Raw genomic sequence first — 24,397 nt, forward strand, 5'->3', positions numbered from 1 at the left:
TTTGAAGATTGAGCTGAAGCTATGGCTCTTTAGTTCACTATTACAGGCAAGATAATATTTTAAAATAACATCTACAAATCACTTGAGCAAGTCTGTTTGAGATACTAAAAAAGCTGACTTGAGGCTTGTATAATGCTAAAGTGCAGGCAAAGCTTATATCACATACATCACATCGTTGATGATCACTTACATTTGGACTGAAGTATAATTTGAAGCAGTTACAGGGTTTATTCACCAGGTTTATGAAATAAACATAAAACACTGCTTTATTGATATCCATCTTTATCCTGGATGATTAGTTTTATATTTTAAATAGACAAACACTCGAAACAGTGTGTAAAATGTACAGAGCTGCAGTGTGTCGATACACTTCTAATCTTTACGTAGCTCAGTGCTTTGTGTGTCTTCGCTACCTTTTGTATTGAATATAAACCCTGTCTAATTGGCTGCTTGTGTCAAGCCAGAACTGTGGTGCCGTCTCTGATGGATACATGCAGAAGGATGTTTCTAGAGAAAGGTAATGGCACCTTTATTTTTTAATCTACATGACCAATTCATTGTCACTGAATTATCTATGCAGTGAAAAGTACAGCAGCCATTAATCAAGCGGCTGTGTGATTCAGACACTTTCATAATGTAACATCCATAATGCTCATTTTTCCCCTAGTATATATATACACACACAGTATTTTTCCTCGAATCTGTAATGATTCATTTCTTGATTCATCATAAAAAACTCAAATGAAAAAGGTATAAGCAAAAGCATAAGCATAGTCCCAGAAATGATGATTCACATCCAAATCCTCACATGTTCATTTCGAAATGGACAAACATACTGCAATTTCTTCAATAACCCGATTCTTTTATACTGATAAATATAATAAAAACATACAAACAAACAAATAAATGTAAAAAAAAACCAAAACATTATGCATAAAAATTATGTGATAAATTATTAACTAGCATTTTTCTAAGTAAATAAAGAAATAATTCAAATCAAATCATGGGTGTAAAAATCATGTGTAATTAATTATTTAGTGGTCTTTTTTTAAACAGACAGATAGATAGATAGATAGATAGATAGATAGATAGATAGATAGATAGATAGATAGATAGATAGATAGATAGATAGATAGATAGATAGATAGATAGATAAATGAACAAACAAAGAAATAAATGAAACATTATCAAAATGTGTAAATATTATGTGTAATACATTTTTAATTGGTATTTTTACCCTTTAACACTTCAAATGTTATTGAAAGCCCCGAAATGGAGAAATGTCATTAAATGTACACCAAACATTTAGGAGCATGACGGAATGAATGAAGGAATACTCCGAACAGCAGATTGTTTCCTTTAAAAGTGAAGAGAGAAAAAAATACAAGTGGATTCTGTCTTTAATTTCTGTCCAGACTAGAGGTTTTTCTTCTTAACATATTTATTCCTCATCTTAACAATAAATGAAAACCCCTTTACCTACATTTGTAATTCATGGTAAACAATTAAGTGCCTCCAAAATTGTGGTACAAGTTTGGGGAAAACCACATATGGATGCAGTCAGGTGTTTCAATACTTCTGTCCATTAAGTGTACATTAATGAACACAGTTCATCTTATCTATAACCTGTATTTTTTATTATTTTTTCAAATGCTAAAGTATTTAATTCCTATTTATTTGCTAGGAAACATCTCCAATCATTCAGAATTCTTCCTCAAATCTACAATGTTTTGCAGATGCATGTTAAGAGTAATGAAAGCACTCAAAAAAACCACCAAGACCCTTCAGTAGATGAAACATTCACATCAAAATCCACAAAGGAACCATAACCATTTCTACATAAAAACAAATTTTTTTTTACACTGATTATTCAGGAGCATGGAATTTGCAGTGTAAATAAATATGTTAAAATGCAAATGTTAAAAATATGTTATAATTTGGCGGTCATATATATATATATATATATATATATATATATATATATATATATATATATATATATATATATATACATACAGTAGAGCTTTTTCTATCCATAGTAAAAAAATACCCAAGACATGGATCCCGCATCTCTTTCTTGTTCGGACTGTTTTCCTTCTCTCATCTCATTTATTCTTCAGTCTAACAATGATGGAAAGAGCTTTATCCACTCTCATGTGATATTCATGGTTTACTGAGACGGCTAACAGATGTTACACTGCATTGGATTCGAGGTCGCTTGTCTGGGGAAGTGTTTAAGTGTGAATTCAAGTCAGATTTGAAACTCTAGCCCATTTCTATATTTAGCCAAAAAATGAAGAATAAAAACCATTTGACATGCAGTGAATTAATGCCGATAATAAGAGAACAGTGCAATGAAATACCAGGGTTTGAATATGAAGAAAATGTATGACAGTATGGTTGTTCATGAAATATGTGCTTAGAGGCAGAGCCTGTGTGAAGTCATTTTCATTTAATTTGGAATTTTGAAGCAAATGACTTCGGGTTACTCATAATCAATATATGTGTTTAAGCATTTCTTTTAAGGAATTGTAAAAAATAGACCTCGGGCAAGTAAACACACACACTGTGGAAAAAAGGAGGGAAAGACGGGCTAGGAGGGCCAGGCCGCAGGGACTCGAGGGATTAACGAAGTTGATTGTTTTGCCAGTCACCTGATCTTGACATACGGTGAAGGACAGGGAAGTTTCGAGGCCCTTCAGGGTCGCTTGTGTGTTTTGTTGATAACAAGGATTTGGAACGTAGTTGTGAAAATGGCAGATGGTGTTGGGCCTGCGCCTCGACTTCAAGACTCAAGCCAAGAGACAGAATCCGTGAGTGACAGAAAGAGTGTGTGTGTGTGTGTGTGTGTGTGAGAGAGAGAGAGAGAGAGAGAGAGAGAGAGAGAGAGAGAGAGAGAGAGAGACAGTGAGAGAATGTGTATGAGACAGACTGACTGAGTGAAACAGAGATGGCTAAGTGAAGGCTTTGGAGTGAACCTGTGATTGTGTGTGAGAAAATGAATGTGAATGTAAGAGAGATTGTGTAGGTGTGTGTGCGTTTGTCTGTGCTTTTAGGTGGGTGTATGTGTATGTGTATATACACCCCCACCTCCTACCTCCTGATTTTAGCATAATGTTGCAGCTCATTATCATTAAACGGATGGTGTTGGCTAAGCGTTCGAAAATTAGCGTACTGTTAATGTGCTGTGGCGAGAACTTCCTCCCTCAATCTCGGCTTCACTTTTTTTCTTCCTCCGAGCCATCAATCACTCTCAGCCCCCTCCACCCATTTGCCGCCCGCCCGCTCACTTTAATACAGCCGCTACGCTCTGATGTGACGTGTCACCGATAGCGAGCAGGACGGCGCTCTGACCCACATTTCACTAAAACCTCTGACTGTCTGATTTAAAGAACAGCAGCCCTCAGGCACTCTTTTACTTCTTGAGAGCTCGGCGAGAACTTATCCTTCATGTTCTGTGCAGAGACCCAGATCAATCATCGACATAGACGTTTTTCAAAAGTGACTATCTTGAAATGAGGAATAATAATAATAATAATAATAATAATAATAATAATAATAATAATAATAATAATAATAATAATAATAAACACTGCCTTTAAGAGCAATGGTGATTTTTTATAACATCAGGAAACATCAGTTGTGCATCTCCAATAGCCACCATTCTAGTACAAATGCTTTCATTTGTGCAACATCCTATTCCACATTTAGTCCTATTTGTTATTACAATAACCTCCACTCTTCTGGGAAGATGTGGCACTATATTTGAAAGTATGGTTGTAGAGATTTGTGCTCATTCAGCTACAATAAGGAGGTCTGGGGTGCAGTCAGTATTCCAATTCATCCTAGCCATGTAAATCATTACTATTGGTTCAGCATGTTTTTTTTATTTTCCTAACCTGCAGAAATATTATATCCCCATATAATAAAAGGTTCTAAAAAGAACCCTTGAACTCTACAAATTCCTTAGAGGAACCCTCATTTCTTCTAGGAAAATTCTCACAAGCTCAAATTTCTTTCTTTGGTTTTTGAGTTCAACTCAAACTTTGAGTTAATCTTTTAGTTAGTTTCCCTAGTAGAAACAAATCCATTCATACAGAAGTAGAATGACCATGAATTGTATAACATTTTCCACAAAATATACATTTGAGGAACCCTGTTTCCTAAGAATTCAGAAGTTCAACACTAGACTAAAAATTTGAACACAGGTTCTTTGCTTTGTACCTTGAACGTTGTATTTTCAGTAGAAGATGTGATTAAATATATTGTACTTTCAGTAGATGCGATTCAATATATAGATATGTGGGATTTTCAGTAGAAGATGTGATTAAATATGTGTTATTTTCATGGAAGCTGTGATTAGACATATAGTGTTATCACTAAAGCCCAAATTATGCATGTGGTATTTTTTCGGAAGCTCTGATTAGACATGTAGTAATATTACTAAAGTTATAAATAGACATGGTATTTTCATAGAACTTGTAATTAGGTATGTAAAATTTGTAGTAGAAACTGTGATTACACATAGAGTGTTATTGGTAAAGTCCAGATTAGACAGGTGATTGTTTCAAAGGTTAAGCAGTTTTATTGCCAAACCATGATTAGACATGAGGCACTTTCATAGAAGTTGTAATTAGACATGTAGTATTTTAGTAGATGCTGTGATTAGACATGCAATGTTATTGCTAAAGCCAAGATTAGATATGTGATCATTTCCGTAAAAACCTATGAAAGACGCGGTCATTTCAGTAGAAGCTGTGATAAGACGTGGTGTTTTTAGTAGAAGCTGCGATTAGACATTTAGTGTTATTGCTAAAGCATTTATTAGACGTGGTATTTTCAGCAAAGGCTGTACTTAGACATGTGGTGTTGTTGCAAAATGTATGATTAGACATGGGTTAATTCAGTAGAAGCTGTGATTAGACATCAAGTGCTATTCCCAAAACCATGATTAGATGTATTTTTAGTAGAAAATGATTGGACGAATGTACAGTAGTGTATTCAACAGAAGCTGTAATGAGATGTGATGGTGTTTAGAAGTAACATTTATTAGACCTGTAGTGTTTTTACTATATCGCTGATTATACGTGGTATTTTTAGTAAAAGCTGTGATTAGATATTTGGTGTTCTTTTATTGGATGTTTGCATTTATTTTGTTTAAACTTTGTTTAGACCTGTTTTACTGGAAGCCATGATTAAACGTATGATGTTTATAATTAGGTGTGTGCTGTTTTTTTGATTGGACTGTTGATGTTGTTCGTAGAAGTTGTAATTACCCATGTGTTGTTTTTGGTAGGAGTTGTAATTAGACGTGGGTTTTTTTGTTAGAATAACTGTGCTTGTGCATGTGCTGTTATTTGTAGGCCATGTTTAGAAAGCCCTTCTTTCAGAAGCTAAGAAGACTTAATTATCTGTTGAACTTTTGAAGAACCAGTGAATGACCCTGTTTTTATTACGAGCGTGGAACAAAATGCAGCACAAACTGAAACGCAAGGAAAGCAAGAACATCAAGTATGTAAAAAGGCCTTGAGGGATGTTTACCAAAGACTGTAGGATTAATTAAACATGTTTGGACTGCAGATTGCACTTTGAGTGTAGACAAACCTCTAAACAGACACAGGAAGAAAAGAAACTGATCTAGAAAGTAAATTAGGCAAAAAATATAAAAAAACAACAACCAAACAAACACAAAAAAACCCCGTCACGACCAGGTAAATAGATTTACTCAAGAATGCACACATAGAGGGAAATTATGCCACACACATGTTGTAATTAGACATCAGCTTTTATTTCTTTTATTGCTTTTTTTCCCCTTTATTGAACGACTAAACGGGAAGGAGTGAATAGATTCTATAGGTATTGTGTTGGAAGGTTTTATGCTCATTAACAGATTTTATCAGCCTTGTAATTCACACGCACTTTCACGGCAGAAAGGTGGGTTGAAACCATCGTCATTTTCTGTAAATTGGGTTTTAATTAGTTTGAAGAAAAAAGAACGGAATGGGGAAAATAGATTATTTATAAAATGAATAGGACTTCTCTACATGGGGTTTTGGGGTCACTTAGACTCTAGAAATCATGTCAGTGGAATAAGAAATTTTAAAATACCAATGCAGATAAATATACACAGAACTAAAATACTAGCAGTGAATCATTTGAAATGACTCTGAGATTATTTGTTTACAGCAAAGAGTTTCATATTTTATTGTTCATGCTACAGTTTAATGACATGTATCCCCTTAAAATAAAATGTTTTAACTAAGCATTGGAGCCTAAAGCTTTTCGATATATGGGTGAGGTAAGTAAAAACCCATAAAATGTGACATGAATTTAATCCAAGTTGAAATCTTTTAGGAAGCGTAGAGGCATTAATTTTCCAATTACACCTTAAAGAACCTCTGGTAACCCTTTTCCCTCTCACTGCTGTAGAAAATACATTCTGACAAGTTCCTTTGTTTTGTTTGTTTGTCACACTGGGGAAGGTTTTTCTCCAGCATTTACGGTTCCTGAGTGTTTTTTAAGGGGTTCCACCTCTGAAGCCCTTTTAATTAAATAATTATCTTTATCCTTGTGGAACTCTATAATAGAGCGTCTTCCTATCGGCAACAGATCCAAGATGAAATCTTGCAGCTAAGAGCCCTTATTAGTGTAATTAATCTTTGAAGAACCCTCAAAAAACCAGCTGGGGGAGAAAGTTCTAACAAGTCAAAGTGTCTCAAAGTGGTTATACACAGATAAAGAGGTTATAAAATGATATACAAATTTAATAGTTTGGTGAATATAAGTTTGTTCCTTATAATTTTATCCCTAATGAACAAACCAGTGGTGATTGTGGCTCTCCCTGAGACTTCATGAGGAAGAAACCCTAATAAGAACTGGACTCAAAAAGGAACCCATCCTCATCTGGGAGGCACTGAATGTCCATTACAATGACTCTCTTGCAATGTATATGAAATGACATTTTTTCTTCATTCCTGTTAATTGAGTTGCTCAATTCAATTAAGTTTCTTGTAATGGATTTGTGTAGGAGATGGAAATCCTTTTATCATTTCCTACCATTTCTCAAATTCTGCAGCCAGAAAGTTTTTTTTTTTTTTTTAGATGACACACTAGCCTCAATAGATTGACATTCCCATTTTAAGAAATTGAGGCAATCTTGACAAACATGTGGATTGACGTGGCGATTTCCTTTTCCCCTTGCTTTCCCTCAGTATCTTGTGTACTTTTATTTCTTCCATTTGCTCTTTTCTTTTGTGAGAGAATGTGATGAGGGAAGACCATGGATTAGTTTTTATGATTGCTAAAGTTCTCATTAACATTCTTTTCTTGTCAGACTGCCTATATTGATCAGTTAACACTGTGGGATCTGTATACACACCCACACACCCACACACCCACACACACACATGCATGCCGGTCTGCACACAATCCCTCCCATTACTTTTCTTTATTGCTGTGCAATTTTTCATAATAGCGGTTGTTGTTTCCGTCTCCTCCTCTGCGCTTGTGTGTGTGTGTGTGTGTGTGTGTGTGTGTGTGTGTGTGTGGTTGAGCAAAAATCAAGTTCGTCAATTTGTCTGTGTGCGTAAGTGTCTATGTACTTTCAGTAGACACACATGCACACACACACCCACACACACACACACACACACACACACACACACACACACACACACACACACACACACACACACACACACACACACACACACACACACACACACACACACACACACATACACACCACACATACCATAATACCTAGGCCAGCATGTGTCTGATTGCAATCGGCCTCCATACTGAGACCGTTTCCTTGCTTGCTGCTTCCGCTGTCTGTCATTCGTGTTTATTCCCCTCCCGAACCCCCAACCCCCACACACACACACACACAATTTACTTTCTTATTTTTATCCCTCTCTCTATCCTCTCACTCCTACTCTTTCTTTTTGACTTTTCTCTAGTTTTCTCCTTACAGCAGTGGCATATGTTGCGAGTCTGTGGCGCTTTCTGTTCGCTGTGTGCCTTTTAGTGTTTCATTATCATTCAGATCAGTGCTGTGTTGTGGCTTTGTGTATTGTTTATGTTTATCTTTCATTTCTCAACAATACCCATATTAGTGTACAAAACCATTTACTTCGACTGTGTCGTTTATCACTTTGTAAAAAATCCAAAGTGAAGAATCCACATGGCTAATGGCTAAATAAAAACTGCTCACTATCCTAAACTATAATAGACTAAAAGTGTGGTGTTTTTGTTATGGTTCCTGATTAGAAGTGCATTGTTTTATTAGAAGTCATGAATAGACCTCTGGTGTATTTAGTAAAAATGATTAGACATGTGGGTATTTAGAAAAGTGATTAGACTTATGCGGTAAGTGCTTAAAGTTGCGGTGCATTTAGCATAAGTCATGATTAGACGTGGTGGTTTTAGTAAAAATCATGATTAGACTTTTGGTGTATTAAGTAGTAGTTATTTAATATGTGTTTTTTTTAGTAGAAGTTATGATTAGACGTGTGGTGTATTTAGTAAAAGTGATTAGATGTGTGGTGTATTTAGTAGAAGTAATTAGATGTATGGTGTATTTAGAAGTGATTAGACTTGTGTAGTTAGTAGAAGTGATTACACGTATAGTAAATTTAGTAGAAGTAATTAGACGTATTGTGTATTTAGAAGAAGTGATTGGATGTGTGGTGTATTTAGAAGAATAGATTGGATGTTTGATGTATTTAGAAGAATTGATTAGACGTGTGGAATATTTAGGTGAAGTTATTATTAGACATATGGTGGTATTTAGTAAAAGTGATTAGATGTGTGATGTATTTAGTAGAAGTTATTAGAGGTGTGGTGTATTTAGTAGAAGTTGTGATTAGATGTGTGGTGTATTTAGCAGAAGTTATGATTAGACGTGGTGTATTTAGCAGATGTTATGATTAGACGTGTGGTGTATTTAGCAGAGTTATGATTAGACGTGTGGTGTATTTAGCAGAAGTTATGATTAGACGTGTGGTGTATTTAGCAGAAGTTATGATTAGACGTGTGGTGTATTTAGCAAAAGTTATGATTAGACGTGTGGTGTATTTAGCAGAAGTTATGGTTAGACGTGTGGTGTATTTAGCAGAAGTTTTGATTAGACGTGTGGTGTATTTAGCAGAAGTTATGATTAGACGTGTGGTGTATTTAGCAGAAGTTATGATTAGACGTGTGGTGTATTTAGCAGAAGTTATGGTTAGACGTGTGGTGTATTTAGCAGAAGTTATGATTAGACGTGTGGTGTATTTAGCAGAAGTTATGATTAGACGTGTGGTGTATTTAGCAGAAGTTATGATTAGACGGTGGTGTATTTAGCAGAAGTTATGATTAGACGTGTGGTGTATTTAGCAGAAGTTATGATTAGATGTGTGTTATATCTAGCAGAAGTTATGATTAGATGTGTGTTATATCTAGCAGAAGTTATGATTAGATGTGTGGTGTATTAAGCAGAAGTTATGATTAGATGTGTGGTGTATTTGGCAGAAGTTATGATTAGATGTGTGGTGTGTTTAGTAAAAGATATGATTAGACGTGTGGTGTATTTAGCAGAAGTTATGATTGGACGTGTGGTGTATTAAGCAGAAGTTATGATTGGACGTGTGGTGTATCAAGCAGAAGTTATGATTAGATGTGTGTTATATTTAGCAGAAGTTATGATTAGATGTGTGGTGTATTTAGCAGAAGTTATGATTAGATGTGTGATGTATTTAGTAGGTCATGATTAGATGTGTGGTATATTAAGCAGAAGTTATGATTAGATGTTTGGTGTATTCAGTAGAAGTGATTAGATGTGTGGTGTATTTAGTAGGTCATGATTAGACATGATTAGACGTGATTAGACTATTTCGCAGAAGTTATGATTAGATGTGTGGTATATTTAGTAAAAGTTATGATCAGATGTGTGGTATATTTAGTAGAAGTTATGATCAGATGTGTGGTATATTTAGTAGAAGTTATGATTAGATGTGTGGTATATTTAGTAGAAGTTATGATCAGATGTGTGGTATATTTAGTAGAAGTTATGATCAGATGTGTGGTATATTTAGTAGAAGTTATGATTAGATGTGTGGTATATTTAGTAGAAGTTATGATCAGATGTGTGGTATATTTAGTAGAAGTTATGATCAGATGTGTGGTATATTTAGTAGAAGTTATGATTAGATGTGTGGTATATTTAGTAGAAGTTATGAGCAGATGTGTGGTATATTTAGTAGAAGTTATGATAAGATGTGTGGTGAATTTAGTAAAGGTGATTAGACATGTGGTGTATTTAGCAGAAGGCATGATTAGACGTAGATGTCATTCGTGGTGTTAGTAGAAAAGTGATATAGTGACATATAGTGTATATATTAGAAGAAGTGATTAGATTTGTGGTGTTAGTAGATTATGTGATTCGAAGGATTGTGTTAGTAGAATATTTGATTAGACATGTCATGTTTTTAGTAGATGTGATTAGACATACAGTTTTAGTAGAATATGTGATTAGACGTGCAGTGGTTTAGTAGAATATGTGATTAGACGTGCAGTGGTGTTAGTAGAATATGTGATAAGACGTGTCGTATTTTTAGTAGGTGTGATTAGATGTGTGGTGTTGTTAGAATAAGAAGTGATTAGATATATATTTTAAGTAGAATATGTGATTAGACGTGTCGTATTTTTAGTAGATGTGATTAGATGTGTGGTGTTGTTAGTAGAAAAAGTGATTAGACGTGTGTTGGTTTTTTCTTTCTGAAGTCGAGGTCAAAGCCTACACTGCAGTTTATTCTACAGCTCACAGCCGCAAATTCTCAATCAGCACATAGTTGAATGCGAGGCCTCATGGCAATTAGGACACCCTGCTGCACTGGCAAGACAGAGAGAGAGAGAGAGAGAGAGAGAGAGAGAGAGAGAGAGAGAGAGAGAGAGAGAGAATAGACAGAAAGAGAGATGGGAAACGTATCAGAGGTAGAATGAAATAAATTAATAAGTCCAATTATACTTACAATAAGAAAAAAATGATTCATGCTTTATGCATAACACATTAAACTGAAATGCTATGAAACACTGCATGGGGAATACAAATGAACAAATAACCTCAACAGAACGAATGGCAAAAAAACAAAGGCAGATCCAGTCCAGGGTGTGTTCCCCATATACACCCTGGATCCACCACAACTCCATCCAGCATAAAGCCCTTATTAAGGATGCATAAATTCATAATTTACGCATTTACTTTTTAAAACTGTATGTATTTACAGTTTGGCATGAAAAGAGAGAAAGAGAGGGTTAACACCAAAGAGAGAGGGGGAAAAGAGAAAGACAGAGAAGAGAGAGAGAATTAAAGGAAAATAGAAAGAGACATGCATGAAAACAAGAGACAATAAGAGAAATGAAACAGAGAGAAAGACAGGGAGATGGATAGAGGATATAATGAATGAAAGAGAGGAAGGAGAAAATGTGAGAGACATTAAAGCTTGAGAGAATGAAATGGAGCAAGAGAGGGTTGAAGATTATAAAGAGACAGAGGGACAGAATGTATAAAGCAGAGATAGAATTAAAGGAGTGGAGGATAGAGAGAAAACGAGAAGGAAGAACAAGATTTGGAAGACTGAGCAACTGAAACAGAGAGATGGAGGAAAGAGAATGAAAGAAACTGGGAAAGAGAAAATAAAACAGAGGAGAAAGAACAAGAGATATGGAAGATTATGAAAATGAAACAGAGGAATAGAAAGGTGGAAAAAGGCGGGTTATGAAGGATAGACTGAGTGAAATGGACAAAAGATAGGAGGATAGTTAGGATGCAAGAGAGAAACTGAAAAGAATGAGAGAGACACAGGATTGAGAGAATGAAACTGAAAAGGAGATGTATAGAGGATAGAGAGAATGAAACAGAGGAAGAGAGAAATAAAGGGCAGAGAGACTGAAATAGAAATAGAGGAGCAAGAAAGAGAGATGGTAGATTGAGAGAAGGAAACAGTGAAGAGAAAGGATAAAAAACAGAGGGAGAGAAAGGGGGATGTTATTGCACACACAGGAGTGGGGTTCATGCAAGAGGAAGAGGAAATGACCATAAAGTTATTCCCTCACTTTTTTTTAACAATTATGAAATAATAGAGCTCAGAAGAGACGAGGTGATGGCAGCCGTACACACGACCCTACTGCGACCCTTCATGATTAGACCCTTCTATGACCCTTTCTCTGTTTTTCTGAATTTCGCAAATCAATGTCTTTTTCTTGACACTCAAATGGTTTCCCACCGTAAATACATGCTGCTATAACAACATTCGACATTCAAAGTTAACATTTCTGGTAAAAGGAATTTGACCACGAAGGACCATAGAGGAACTTCTAAATCATATTCCCAGCTTTGAACAAGAAGCACACTGCACCTTCTCACGTCCCTCTGACAGACAGAGTTCATCACGTCTTTGTTTGCTACAGCGATTCGTCTACTTTAACTTTTGAACCCGTGGTGGTTCAACCCTTGACCCTGAAAGCTGTGCTAATCCACTATGAACCCCATCTGCTCTTGCTCGCTGATGAGTGTTTGTTGAAATGTAGGAGTCCAGCTCTGTACATGTTCAATCAGGACAAAGCACACACACACACACACACACACACACACACACACACACACACACACACACACACACACACACACCTTTTTCAATAATTATTAACACAGACAAGAATTGCAACATGTTGCCCTATACTGAAAACATGTTCACTGAGGATGCTGGTTTTTCACAGCTGTTAAAGGTTATTACTTTTCCCATTGTACAAGACAAGGAAGTAGAAAGTAAATGCCAAGGCAACTGCTAACATAATACTAATACTACTTACTGCTAATTATTTTAATAATACTGAAGCTATTATGGGGCCCAAGCACCCAGACTGGGTTTCCTAAGTAATCATAGGAGAGCATTTATTATGCCATAAAGTCTTTTTTATATATATTTTTTAAGCTTACTCTGAAGATGAGACCTGTCAAATTTCCTTGGTCAAAATCCCCCCAAAAAAACCAGGTGGAAATTGATGTCATAAGGTACAACAAATGCGTTTTGATCTAGGGAATCCAAACATGGCTTTTAAATGATGCAACAGTTGTGCCAGTTTGTAGAATGCACTTGAATTTAGTCAGAACGTTCCTGAGAAATATTTTAACAAGAAGGCTATGGGAACTAGGACCTCAGTGGTTAAGATGCTGATTTGAATTTAAATCCCTGCACCATGAAGCTGCCACTGCTGGGCCCTTGGGCAAGGCCCCTAACCCTTAACTGCTCAATGAATTGTAAGTTGCCGCTTGTAAATGTATTGGCTGTCATAGACTCTCTTATTAGAAGAATAATAAAAGGAAAGCAAGTTAGGCACAACAATAAGATACCTAGACACTTTTAGTGCTTGGCCCCCTATTTATATAGTATATACACCGACCAGGGATAACTTTATGACATTATAACTATATGACTCGTGAGTGAATAATACTAATTATATTTTTATCATGGAACCTGTTAGTGAGTGAGATATATATATTAGGCAGTAAGTAAACGTTATTTTTAAAGTTGACGTGATAGTAGAAGGAAAAATGGGCAAGAGTAAGGACTTGAGCTACTATAGCTCAAATTGCTGAAGATGTTAATGCTGTTAATGCTTGATGGGTCAGGATTGTTTTGGCAGCAAAAGGGGACCAATATAATATTAGGCAGGTGTTCATAATGTTATGTCTGCTTAGTGTATTATTATTAATATGGTATATATTTATAAAACAAATAAAGAACAACCTGACATATTTGTATGTAAGTCAGAGATAGTATTCTTCATACATCACTATTATTGTTCTGTACATTTATTTATAAATGACACACCATGCCTAACAGCTCATACTTCCAGTTAATGATATAGAAAATCTGCAAGGCATTAGGATGCTGGAACTCTGGTTCCCTTTCAGGAACTCGAGCTGCGTAGAAACGCTTTGGGAATGTGCCCGAGTGTTTACGCTCTGAAATAATGTGTGTAATCAGTCAAAAATTGGATTGTGCAGGACGGCAGGGTGACGTCACGACCAGAAAGTATAAAACGCATTTCGAGTGAAGGCAGCAGCAGCTTCTGTTTGCTCACAAAGCACGCTGTGTGTATGTGTTGAATTGTCTGTCAATTGTTGAAAAAATATATATGTATTCATGGGAGCAGAGCATGCTAGTCAGTTCCAGCAGGCTCTGGTCATGAAACAGGAAGTTAACACTCTCCTGAGTAATGGAGACCATCGAGGTGGTCCGGGTTCTACAACTTGTGCTTCATAGTTCTCAAAAAGGACGGAGGGATGCTGACTGTCAAGCAGGTCATGCTTCAAATCAGATCTGAGGACTTGTTTGTCATGGTAGATCTAAAGGATGCGTACTTTCATGAATCCATCCTACTTTCTCACAGGAAATTCCTGAGGTTCGCGTTTGAGGTCCGAAGCTTACTAATACTGTGTTTTTCCAGATCCTCCTTTGGGCCCAAAAGAAACTCATCTCTTTGAGAGCAGTTCACATCCCGGGCCGGTTGGACAAGGCAGCAGACACCCTGTTGAGGCAGGGGTTGAGACCCGAGGAATAGCAGCTCCACCCCCATGTGGTTGAGCAGGTTTGGCAGATATTTCAGAAGAGCCCAGGTGGATCTGTTCGCATTGTCTCATCTGGTGCCATTTTTCACCCCCGTCTGGAGCTGTGGAGGCTGTGGCTGTGGTCCCTGAGAGGGCACAGCTCTGAGGTTCTGGTCTCTCCACCCTGGTGGTAGAGACCATTCTCCACTCCAGAGCTCCCTCCATGAGTAGGTCGTATGCCGCCAGGTGGCATCTGTTCTGCTCATGGTGTGAGCACCACCAGCTGAATTCAATCCACTACCCAGTTGGTTCAATGCTGGATTTCCTCCAGGGACAGTTCACCAAGGAGTTGGCTCCGTCCACCCTAAAAGTCTATGCGTCCACCATTTTGGCTTATCACGTCCCTGTGGCCGGGCAATCTCTGGGCAGAGACCCGATGGTAACACGTTTTCTCCACGGCACCCGAGGCCCCCGCTACGATCTAAAGTGCCTTGGTGGGACCTGGCCGTCGTTTTGGGGGCTCTGTCTGAGCCCCCCTTCGAGCCTCTAGTCAAGGCATCTTAGAGGCACCTTTCAATCAAGATCGCGTTCTTGTTGGCCATCTGCTCTATCAAGAGAGTGGGGGACCTGCAGGCCCTTTCTGTGGCCCACGTCTTCCTGGAGTTTACCCTAGGTATGTCTAGTGCCTTCCTGTACCCCTGTACAGGTTATATCCCCAAGGTGCCCACTGCACACCCAAGTCCACAGGAGGGGTCTTTGGAGAGAGACCAATCAGCTGCTCGTCTTCTACGGCCCGCACAAGAGAGGCCTTCCTGCTAAACAGACTCTGAGCAGGTGTATTGTTAATCCTATTACATCTTCTTATGAGTCCTCTGTACTCCCTGCTCCCTCTGGGGTCAGAGCTCACTCCAATTGGAGTGTGGCTGCCTCAAAATCTTGGTCCTCTGGAATTACATATGTAACGCTGCGGGTTGGTCCACCCCGCTGACCTTCGTGCGGTTTCTATAACCTACACCGCAGTGCCATTCCTGGCCCCTCAGTACTCCTCTAGCTGTGTTCAACAGACACACACTGGGCAGGGACTGGTCAATCTGGCGTGATTGGACACTCGTTCCCAAAGCGTTTCGACGCAGCTCGAGTTCCTGAAAGGAAACGCCTCTAGGTTACGTATGTAACCCTAGTTCCCTGAGGCAACAAGACGCTGCGTCTCTATGCCACATCTCCGGCATCCCTGCAGCGTTTCCTTCTCCCTAACAGAAGCTGCCGCTGCCTTTACTCGATATGCGTTTTATACTTTGTGGTCGTGACGTCACCCCGCTGGTGACGGCCAGCGTCCAATTTTTTACTGATTACACACTTTATTTCAGACCGTGAACACTAGGGCGCATTCGCAAAGCGTTTCGACACAGCATCTCGTTCCCTCAGGGAACTACGGTTACATACATAACCTAGAGACTTTGTCTTTTCTGAGATGCTGATTAGCCTGTTGCCTGCGAAATCCCTTTCATAAATGGCAAATACAAAAATTTAGCAAACTTTACACCATTACTTTAAATAAAATTGTTTAAATATTTGTTCAAACTCATTGCTTTATTTACAAGTACATGGTAATGAACTGTTCTAAAAACAAGTGCATTAAATAAAATGTACTCTACAGTCATACACTATATTCTGATCTGTTATTATCAACAGCTTTTGATTCGGGCATTCAACCATGCTACGGTTTAATTATTGTAATTATCACAGCGATTTCTGTTAAGAGAAAAATGATTTGTCTATAATTCAGGTTTGAACTAAAACATGCCTCAGAGAGATTTTGACCAGGTTTTGATTATGTTTTTATCATTGCCTTTACCGTGTTTGCAGCATTTGTGGCGTTTGAGTCTATTCTGTTTATCATCCTCATTTTGCTAGGTTTTAGACAAGTGCCATTAGTTTCTCTCAGTTATCATTTATATTTTTTCAGTCTCACGATTTGATTTTGCTAGGGAACACGGCACTTTACGTGTTTAAACACAGTGAATGCCATTGTGGTTTTTCGTTTGTAGTAATCGTATGTGTGCTGGAGTTTCATCAAATACATTTTACATATTATCAACTGAAGTCAATATTCTTGTAGTTGAGATGTAGGATCGAATTAGATGCTAGAGCAATTTAATAAACTGTATTAACAAATTAATTTCTCTCTGCCATCATTTGTCCTCAGTCACAGTGGCACTATTCGGTTGTGTTTAAACACTGCCAATGTCAACTCATGACCCTTTATACTCTCATTAATCAGTTTGTTAGTAAAGGTGTGTGTGTTTTTTCATGTAAGCAAACAAAATAAATCTTTGGCTTTTTTTTTTTTTCTGAGAATGGCCCCACTGACCAGCCTAAAAAACAAGTTTTTGCTGTATGATACCACATAGAATCCATAAAACATAGCTGTAGATGTCCATCCTTAGCTAGCTTTATAGACTGCACTTGCTAAGAACATTTTGCACTTCAGTTTTCATCATGTAACAGTTTGGTGCTCAGCATCATAAGTTGCTAATAAGCCTCTCCAGGTTACGTATGTAACCCTGGTTCCCTGATGGAACGAGACGCTGCATTAATGCTTTGTGGAACGCTTCCACGTTTCCATGCTCTAAATCACGTGTGAAATCTGTCCAATGGAAAGACACAATATCACCATCGGCGTGACGTCACAACCAGGAAGTTATAAAAGCACATGCCGTGGAGACGGCGTTAGCTTCGAAAGTGAAGGAAGCGCACGCAGGGATGCAGGGAGTGTGGCCTAGAGACGCAGCATCTTATTCCTTTACTGAACCAGGGTTACCAACGTAACCTAGAGACATTCCCTTTAAGGAACTCGAGCTGCGTCAACACTTTGGGAACGAGTGTCCAATATCACCAGATTGACCATTTCCTGCCTAGTGTGGTTGGACACAGCTAGGGCGAAAGACAGAGGGGCCAGTAGTGGAACTATGGTGAAGGCTGTAGGACCTGACGAAGGTCAGGGGGGTGAACCAGCCTGCAACGTTGCAAATGTCTTGGAGAGATACCCCAGAGGACAAGGCCTTAGAGCCTGCCACAGTCTGGGTGGAGTGAGCTCTGACCCTGAAATGTGTGGGGAGACTAGAGGACTCATAAGCAGAGCGTGAGCCAACCGAGCATGCTCTTATATATTCAACTCAATTCAATTTTTATTTTTATAGCGCTTTTAACAAAGAAAGTTTTTTTTTTTTTACTTTACACAGTTAATGCGATGATTAAAGCTGCTTTAATCTATATATGATTCTAATGCTTTTTGGTTGTGACCTCACCCCGATCGCGTCTTTCAGTTGGACAGATTACACACGTGATTCAGAGCGTGGAAATGCGGAAGCATTCCCCAAAGCATTGACGCAGCTGGAGTTCCTTAAAGGGAACTAATAAGTTCCTGTTATCCCAGTTAGCACTTCCTGTTTGTGTAGTATAAAGTTATAGAAGGCATTTGATTTATAATTGCACTTTCTAGATGATTGTGAGGTTTCCTTTGGAGTCTAGTTCCTCCCAAGTTTTCTTCCTTATTATATCTCAGGGAGGTATTATCTTCACACTGTTGCCTCTAGCTTTTCTGTAAGTGATAAATTAAATTTTTTTATCCAGAATGTATAAGTTTGTGTCAAAGCCGCTTTGTGATGCCTGCTGTTAAAAACTCTATACAAATAAAATTGAATTAAATTGAGCTCGCAATTGAATGTAAAGTGAAAAACACGCTGCTGATACATTTACTGAGCGAGCTAGGAAAACTAAATAAGGACATATGAAAAAGGAATGTTTCAGAGGCAGGAGTGAAAGTTATTTTCCCTCACGTCTACTACATCATTAAATATATATATATATATATATATATATATATATATATATATATATATATATATATATATATATATATATATTAGCAGTGGAGCGGCACTCAAGAAGGCCAAAAGCTAGAGACGAATTACAGAAAGGGTCAATTAGATGTGAACTAAGTGAGGTGAAAGGAAAATGGTTTGACAGGCAAATGGCGAACAGAAATATGTAACTGTAGCCTTTTGATTGTGGACACCAAGCATCACATGGAGAAACTGCTGGTTTTAAACGATTCAAGTCTCTCGTGCCGACACGCTCGAAAATCATGCCATTTATCGGTTTTTGAAACGGACCGGTAACGAGAAACTCACGCACAGATGAAGCTTGGACATGCATAGGTCGGTCGAATTAGCGCTGCCTGTAAAGTGTTGCACGCCATTTAAAGAAGATGGCATAGCAAATGGAACCGATTTATAAGCCAGCTTTCATTCTCAGAAAAAAAAATCCACAGCACACCAGTCTCTAAATATCCTATCCTTCATAGCCTGCTCTAAATCGCCCCTCAGCTGAGCCATTTGCTTACGCCTGATGTATATAAACAATTATTATTTGTACTCAATATTAAATGATTAGATTTCACAAAAAAGCATTATATTAATAACTGGTAATGAATAACCTAATTAACATTAGCCAGCATTGTCCTTATCACGTGGAGTTTTATTTTAGTATGTTTCCATATTTTTAGGATTATAGACAGAGACAGCCACTGCATTTCCTGGTCTTGATTACATGAAACTAATCACACACACATACACACACACACAAACACACACACATACACACACACACACACACAGACACACATACACACACCTATTTCCAATTCACTACTAATTAGCACCGGTATATAGCCTCACCCATCACAGCAATCATTGTCTCATTGTTGCCTAATTATTACATGAAACATTTTACTTACACTTAGGGGCATATGTGGGTTATAAACATTTCAGGAATGCCAAACTATGGATTTCTCTGTATACAATTCAATAAATGATCATTGTTCTGCCACTTCGTCTGCAAATTTAGAACCAGAAATGTAAAACTGTCCTTATAATAGTAATCTAAAGGCAACATGTACTTGTTTCTTTTTCTGTTTCACACTTTTATTTAAATCTCAACTTAAGGGCATTTATAAATAATCGCCAATATGTATATAATCAGACTTCTCAGAAATGTGGTTTAACATTTGTAGTAGTAATGAGCATCCGATGGAGTTTCATGAAATACAATTTACAACTAAAGATATTATACTCATCGTCGAGATTGTGATTTATGGACACCTAACCATAAAATGTGCTTTATAAACATTCTATTCCACAATTTGCTGTTATAATAACCGCCATTTTTCTGGGAAAATTTCCCACTAGATTTTGTAGTGAGCTCATTCAGCCACAGTGGTGTGGCACTCGGGTACTGATGTAGGTAAGGTGAGGAGGACTGGGGTGCAGTCAATTCAAATTCATCCCAAAGATGTTCAGTAGGGTTGAGGTCACTATAGCAGGCCACTCAAGATCTTCTATTTAATCTCATGTAAAGCATATCTTTGTGCACAGGTGCATTTCCATGCTGGAACAAGTTTGTGTTTGTGAAGGAAAAATCTAATGCTTCCACATCCAAAGATATTCTATAGAAGTGAGTGCCCCCAGTTTTATGGAAATAGTTTGAAGAAGAACCTCAAATCGCTGGAACAGTGCCCTAATACTTTTGCCCATATAGTGTAGGATATATGGGGCTGGAGCACTTTATTAATTTATTAAGCTGTGTACAAAGAAATTTGTTTGCAAGGAGTGTGTGATGCAGGTGTGTAGTTTTAATTCTTATATATAGTGCAATATACAGTATTGATTGTGTTGTGTTAAATAGCTTTATTTTAATTGCATATTTTAATTTAAATTTTATATTAATGACTTAAAATGAAGCATTTTAAATGTCCAGTAATCAAGAGGAATATGAAATAGAATAAACTAAATGGTACACAATGAAAGGAAGGGAGTTGGTGTGCTTTCATAGTTCCATCCACTTCAAGCTAGCATTACAAATTTGGAATGATTGCTCATCCACAGTGTGTTTGAAGCACATATATTGCTCTGATTTCTGAAATTGAATGTCCTGTAATTTTGTTTCTCAGGCTCATGGTCCTCAGTGGTGCCCCGGTTTCCAGGCACGCTGGACTGTGTGACGGCTGTGCAGGAGTGTCTGGTCCAACCCGAGTGTGAAAAACTCTACAGACAGCTTGACTGCTGTGTGGACGATGAAGCGGTGGCACCGCTGGGTCCTGAAGCCCGCCAGGCCTGCGCCGATGCCCAGAATGCCCTGCTGCATTATCGGCCCCTGCAGGAGTGCAAGTGCCAGCGCAGATCACGCAAAGAGGCTTTCTGTCTCCGAGTGTACTGGACCGTGCGCTTCCCACAGGGTGAGGAACTGTGTGTGCTTCATTACATGAACATGTATGTTCCTGTGTGCGTGGGAGGAAATATGTGCATGAATGCTTCATTGAGTATGTTTGTTTATGAGTGGAAATTCAGTGTTCTTGAATATCTAAGGCTGAGTGATATCACGATATCATATAATATGTTATACAAGTAAACTTAGGAAGTTAAGAACTAAAGTCATACTGGAAATGTCTAAAAAATGTCCTATAAGTGGCATATTTTCCATCCTCACATCCCCTAAAATCAGCTCCAAAAACAAAAAAGCTATTCGGTAGGGAGTCTGGTGCAGAATAGAAGTCATCTATTACTCCAGCACAAGGTCTCTGGCTTCTCAATACTTTAGCTCTATTATCTCATATTATTCCATTTAGTTTAGGTGCAGTTTGCATTTCCATGATGAAACTATAATGAATGAGTATTCAGTGTAACCGGGATGAGGATGGGTTCCCTGTCGGAGTTTGGTTCCTCTCGAGGTTTCTTCTTTATATCATCTTAGGGAGTTTCTCCATTAACATAGTCACCTCTGGCTCACTTATTAGATATAAACTTATAAAGATACATGTATGAATTAATGAGAGACTTTTGTAAAACTGCTATGTGACAATGTCCACTATTAAAAGTAGAATGTACAAATTAAATAAAATTTAATTAAATAACATTTATAACACTATAAAACATGATGATATGGATATCAAATATTGGTTAAAAATGACATCCCTGGTTTCAGTATCAATAATTTTCCTTGTTGATCTTGGATGCAAAATGAAAGAATGCTGTGGAGATAAATAATTTATTATATCTATAAAAAAAAGCTAATATTAAGCTACGTACCATAATATGCTAGTGTTTGAGTGGTGATATGAGCGTGTGGAGAGTCAGGATAGAGTTTGTCAGAGGAAAGACGAGCAGTCCCGTGAAACGAGTGCTTTTCAGCCACTGTCAAATGGAAATGTCAAGTGTTCAGCCCTGCGTTTCAAATTGCAAATCGTATCTCGGGCCGGGGCTCGCAGCTGCGTGATTGCGGCGTGATACGCACGTTGTGCCAAAAACACTCATTTGCATTGTGCTTTTGCTGCATGCGAGATCGTGATAAGAAAAACAATGCATTATAATATGCGATGTCGGAAAGCACGTCATACCCGTACTCGCCCGCCTGATTTTAGCTCATCGCACATTCTCACTAATGCAAACAACCCAAGCGAATAACCTCCTCCACTCACTAATACATTTCCCTCCAGGAGTTTGTTAAGTCTAGATGATAACTAGGCAATATTATTTATATTATGTGTTATACATCATCATAGAGCCATCATATAATCCCTGTAATTTGATTAAATGCAGCAGCTCTTTAAATTAGCTGTAACGATAAGGTAATGGTGCGCTTCTGCAGGCTTAATTACGCTGGAATATTCCGCCACTTGTTTGGCAGGGAGTGTGTGTATATCTGCACTGATAAGACTGAGCGTGTGTCTGTTCCAGGGTACGATGACATTGGGACGTCCCCATATGAGGACATCGAACTGGAGCTCGTGAGAAATAGCGAAGTTACAATGCTGGCTTCAATTGTGGCAGGTACTTGGCATTTTCAACACTTTGTGTTATAGCAACCTTATAAGTGCACTTTCTAGGTCTACAATTACTGACAGGAGGCCTGTCTATTGCTATGAGCAATGTGTCAGATTTTGACTTCGTCCATCACTGACATCACCTCTGGCCACATATTACTTGAATGATGGACTATTCTTAATGGTGGCACTGACACGGTAGTTGCACCTGTGTGAGTGTTTCAGGTAAAAGGTCTTGGGATGGAAGACAAAGCATAACCATTATCACTGTTCTTTCTCAGCAGCTAGCTATTTAGCTGTTTAGCTAACAAACTAAAAGCAGCATGGTGACACAGCAGGTTGCTTTAATGCTCTAAAGTTCCATAATTCCTGGTTGGATCCTAAGCTTGAATGTTTGTATGACATTTCAAATGCTTTCTCTGGGTCTCTGTGTGTTTGCAGATGACCTCTCACCTCCCAATAAACACACCAGTGGATTGGCTAAAATAAATTGTCTATAGGTATGGTATAGATGCGGGTACTGCAATGGTATGGCCTCACACCCAGTGATTCAGGAATCACTAAATTCTGGAATCAGAGATGGTGGTTATTCACCTCTACATTATGCATTTAAATCGTGTAACCCTTAGCTATTGATTATCCCTAACATATACATAAAGTATAAGCTGACTGTTTTGTATTTTTGTTTCTTCGTAAATTAATTTATTCCTTGCAACACCTAAAGTCAATTGCAAATCATCACACAGACAAATATATAGAAATGGATATAGTATTTCACACCCAGGGACAATTTAGCATAGCCAATACACCTACCATCATGTTTTTGAAAGCTGGGAGGAAACTGAAAACTCACTTTACACATCCCAGAGTGACTTGAGGGAAATGAATAGACATCCGGTGCCACCAAGATGAGGTTGGGGTACCCAACTTTAGGTCCTCCCAGCTTTAGGTCTGGTTTCTTTCGAGGTTTTATCTCAGGGAGTTTTCCTTGCCACAGTTGCCACTGGCCCTTTCATTAGGGACAAACTAATGAACAATGATCATTGTTAAAAGTGCTATACATATAAAAATGAATTGAACTGAAATTAATTTCATAAACATACTGAATGTTAGGAGTAAGAAAAAGATGTGAAGTGGAAAGTGAAAGATATTTAAGTGTGAAAATCTAATATATAGGCGATATTGGAAAGAAAAAAAAACACCTCTGGAGTTAAGAGCTGCTGTAATCAGCTGCATTGACATGGTGCTATCATTCATACCTAGACAAAGACAGAAATAGAGTTCAGGATTATGCCCTAGAGCTGTGAGGTAGCAGGTTTTTCTCGATTCTTTTCAATACTAATCTTCTTCAAAATGATATGGTACATAATTATGGCATTTAAGTAATACCATGTTGCTCAGCACACAGGTGATTTCAGGCAATGGGCTATGATGTTGAGATGGTCAAGTTCTGCTAGGCGTGTCATTATACTCGCCAAAACATTGCTTTATTTATGACTACTGTCTGGCTGTGGAAGTGTATAACTAGTTATGGTGGCCCCTGGCAGGATATGATGGTTTGAGTGGGTTCTGCGAATCCGACCCCTAAATTCTCCTGGTGAAATGTGTGAAACATAACGGAAAATTCAGTAGAACTTTCTGCATAAGGCTTTAAATAGGCTTACCTACTTCATATCTGATGGGACCCTGCTGAGATTTCTTACAGTGAAAAGCCTTAGAGAGAATTGCGGCGAGCCGTCACGACCTGAGAAGATGATGCAAGTAACAGCGCACAAGTATAAAACGATTTCTGTCAGCTAGCTATTATGTTAGTCAGTCCACTCGCTGGCCATGCACATTATGATTGTCAACAGCCGAAAGTTTTCTCCTGTCAAAGAATGAAAATTTGTATTTGGCTTGCAGTTGCGTGGTTAAAACCGGCCTCA

General features: G+C 38.0%; 1 protein-coding gene across 1 annotated transcript in view; it reads left to right on the forward strand.

Annotated features, from left to right (window-relative positions):
• Positions 1-24,397, forward strand: part of gfra3 (GDNF family receptor alpha 3) — a 51,974-nt gene that overhangs the window by 7,536 nt on the left and 20,041 nt on the right. The window contains exons 2-3 of the mRNA XM_046859854.1: positions 20,604-20,888; positions 22,387-22,479. Of these exons, the coding sequence (XP_046715810.1) occupies positions 20,604-20,888; positions 22,387-22,479 (378 nt within the window). The remainder of the gene's footprint in view (positions 1-20,603; positions 20,889-22,386; positions 22,480-24,397) is intronic.

The sequence above is a fragment of the Silurus meridionalis genome, chromosome 10, assembly GCF_014805685.1.
Source record: "Silurus meridionalis isolate SWU-2019-XX chromosome 10, ASM1480568v1, whole genome shotgun sequence".
NCBI classification, from domain to species: domain Eukaryota; kingdom Metazoa; phylum Chordata; class Actinopteri; order Siluriformes; family Siluridae; genus Silurus; species Silurus meridionalis.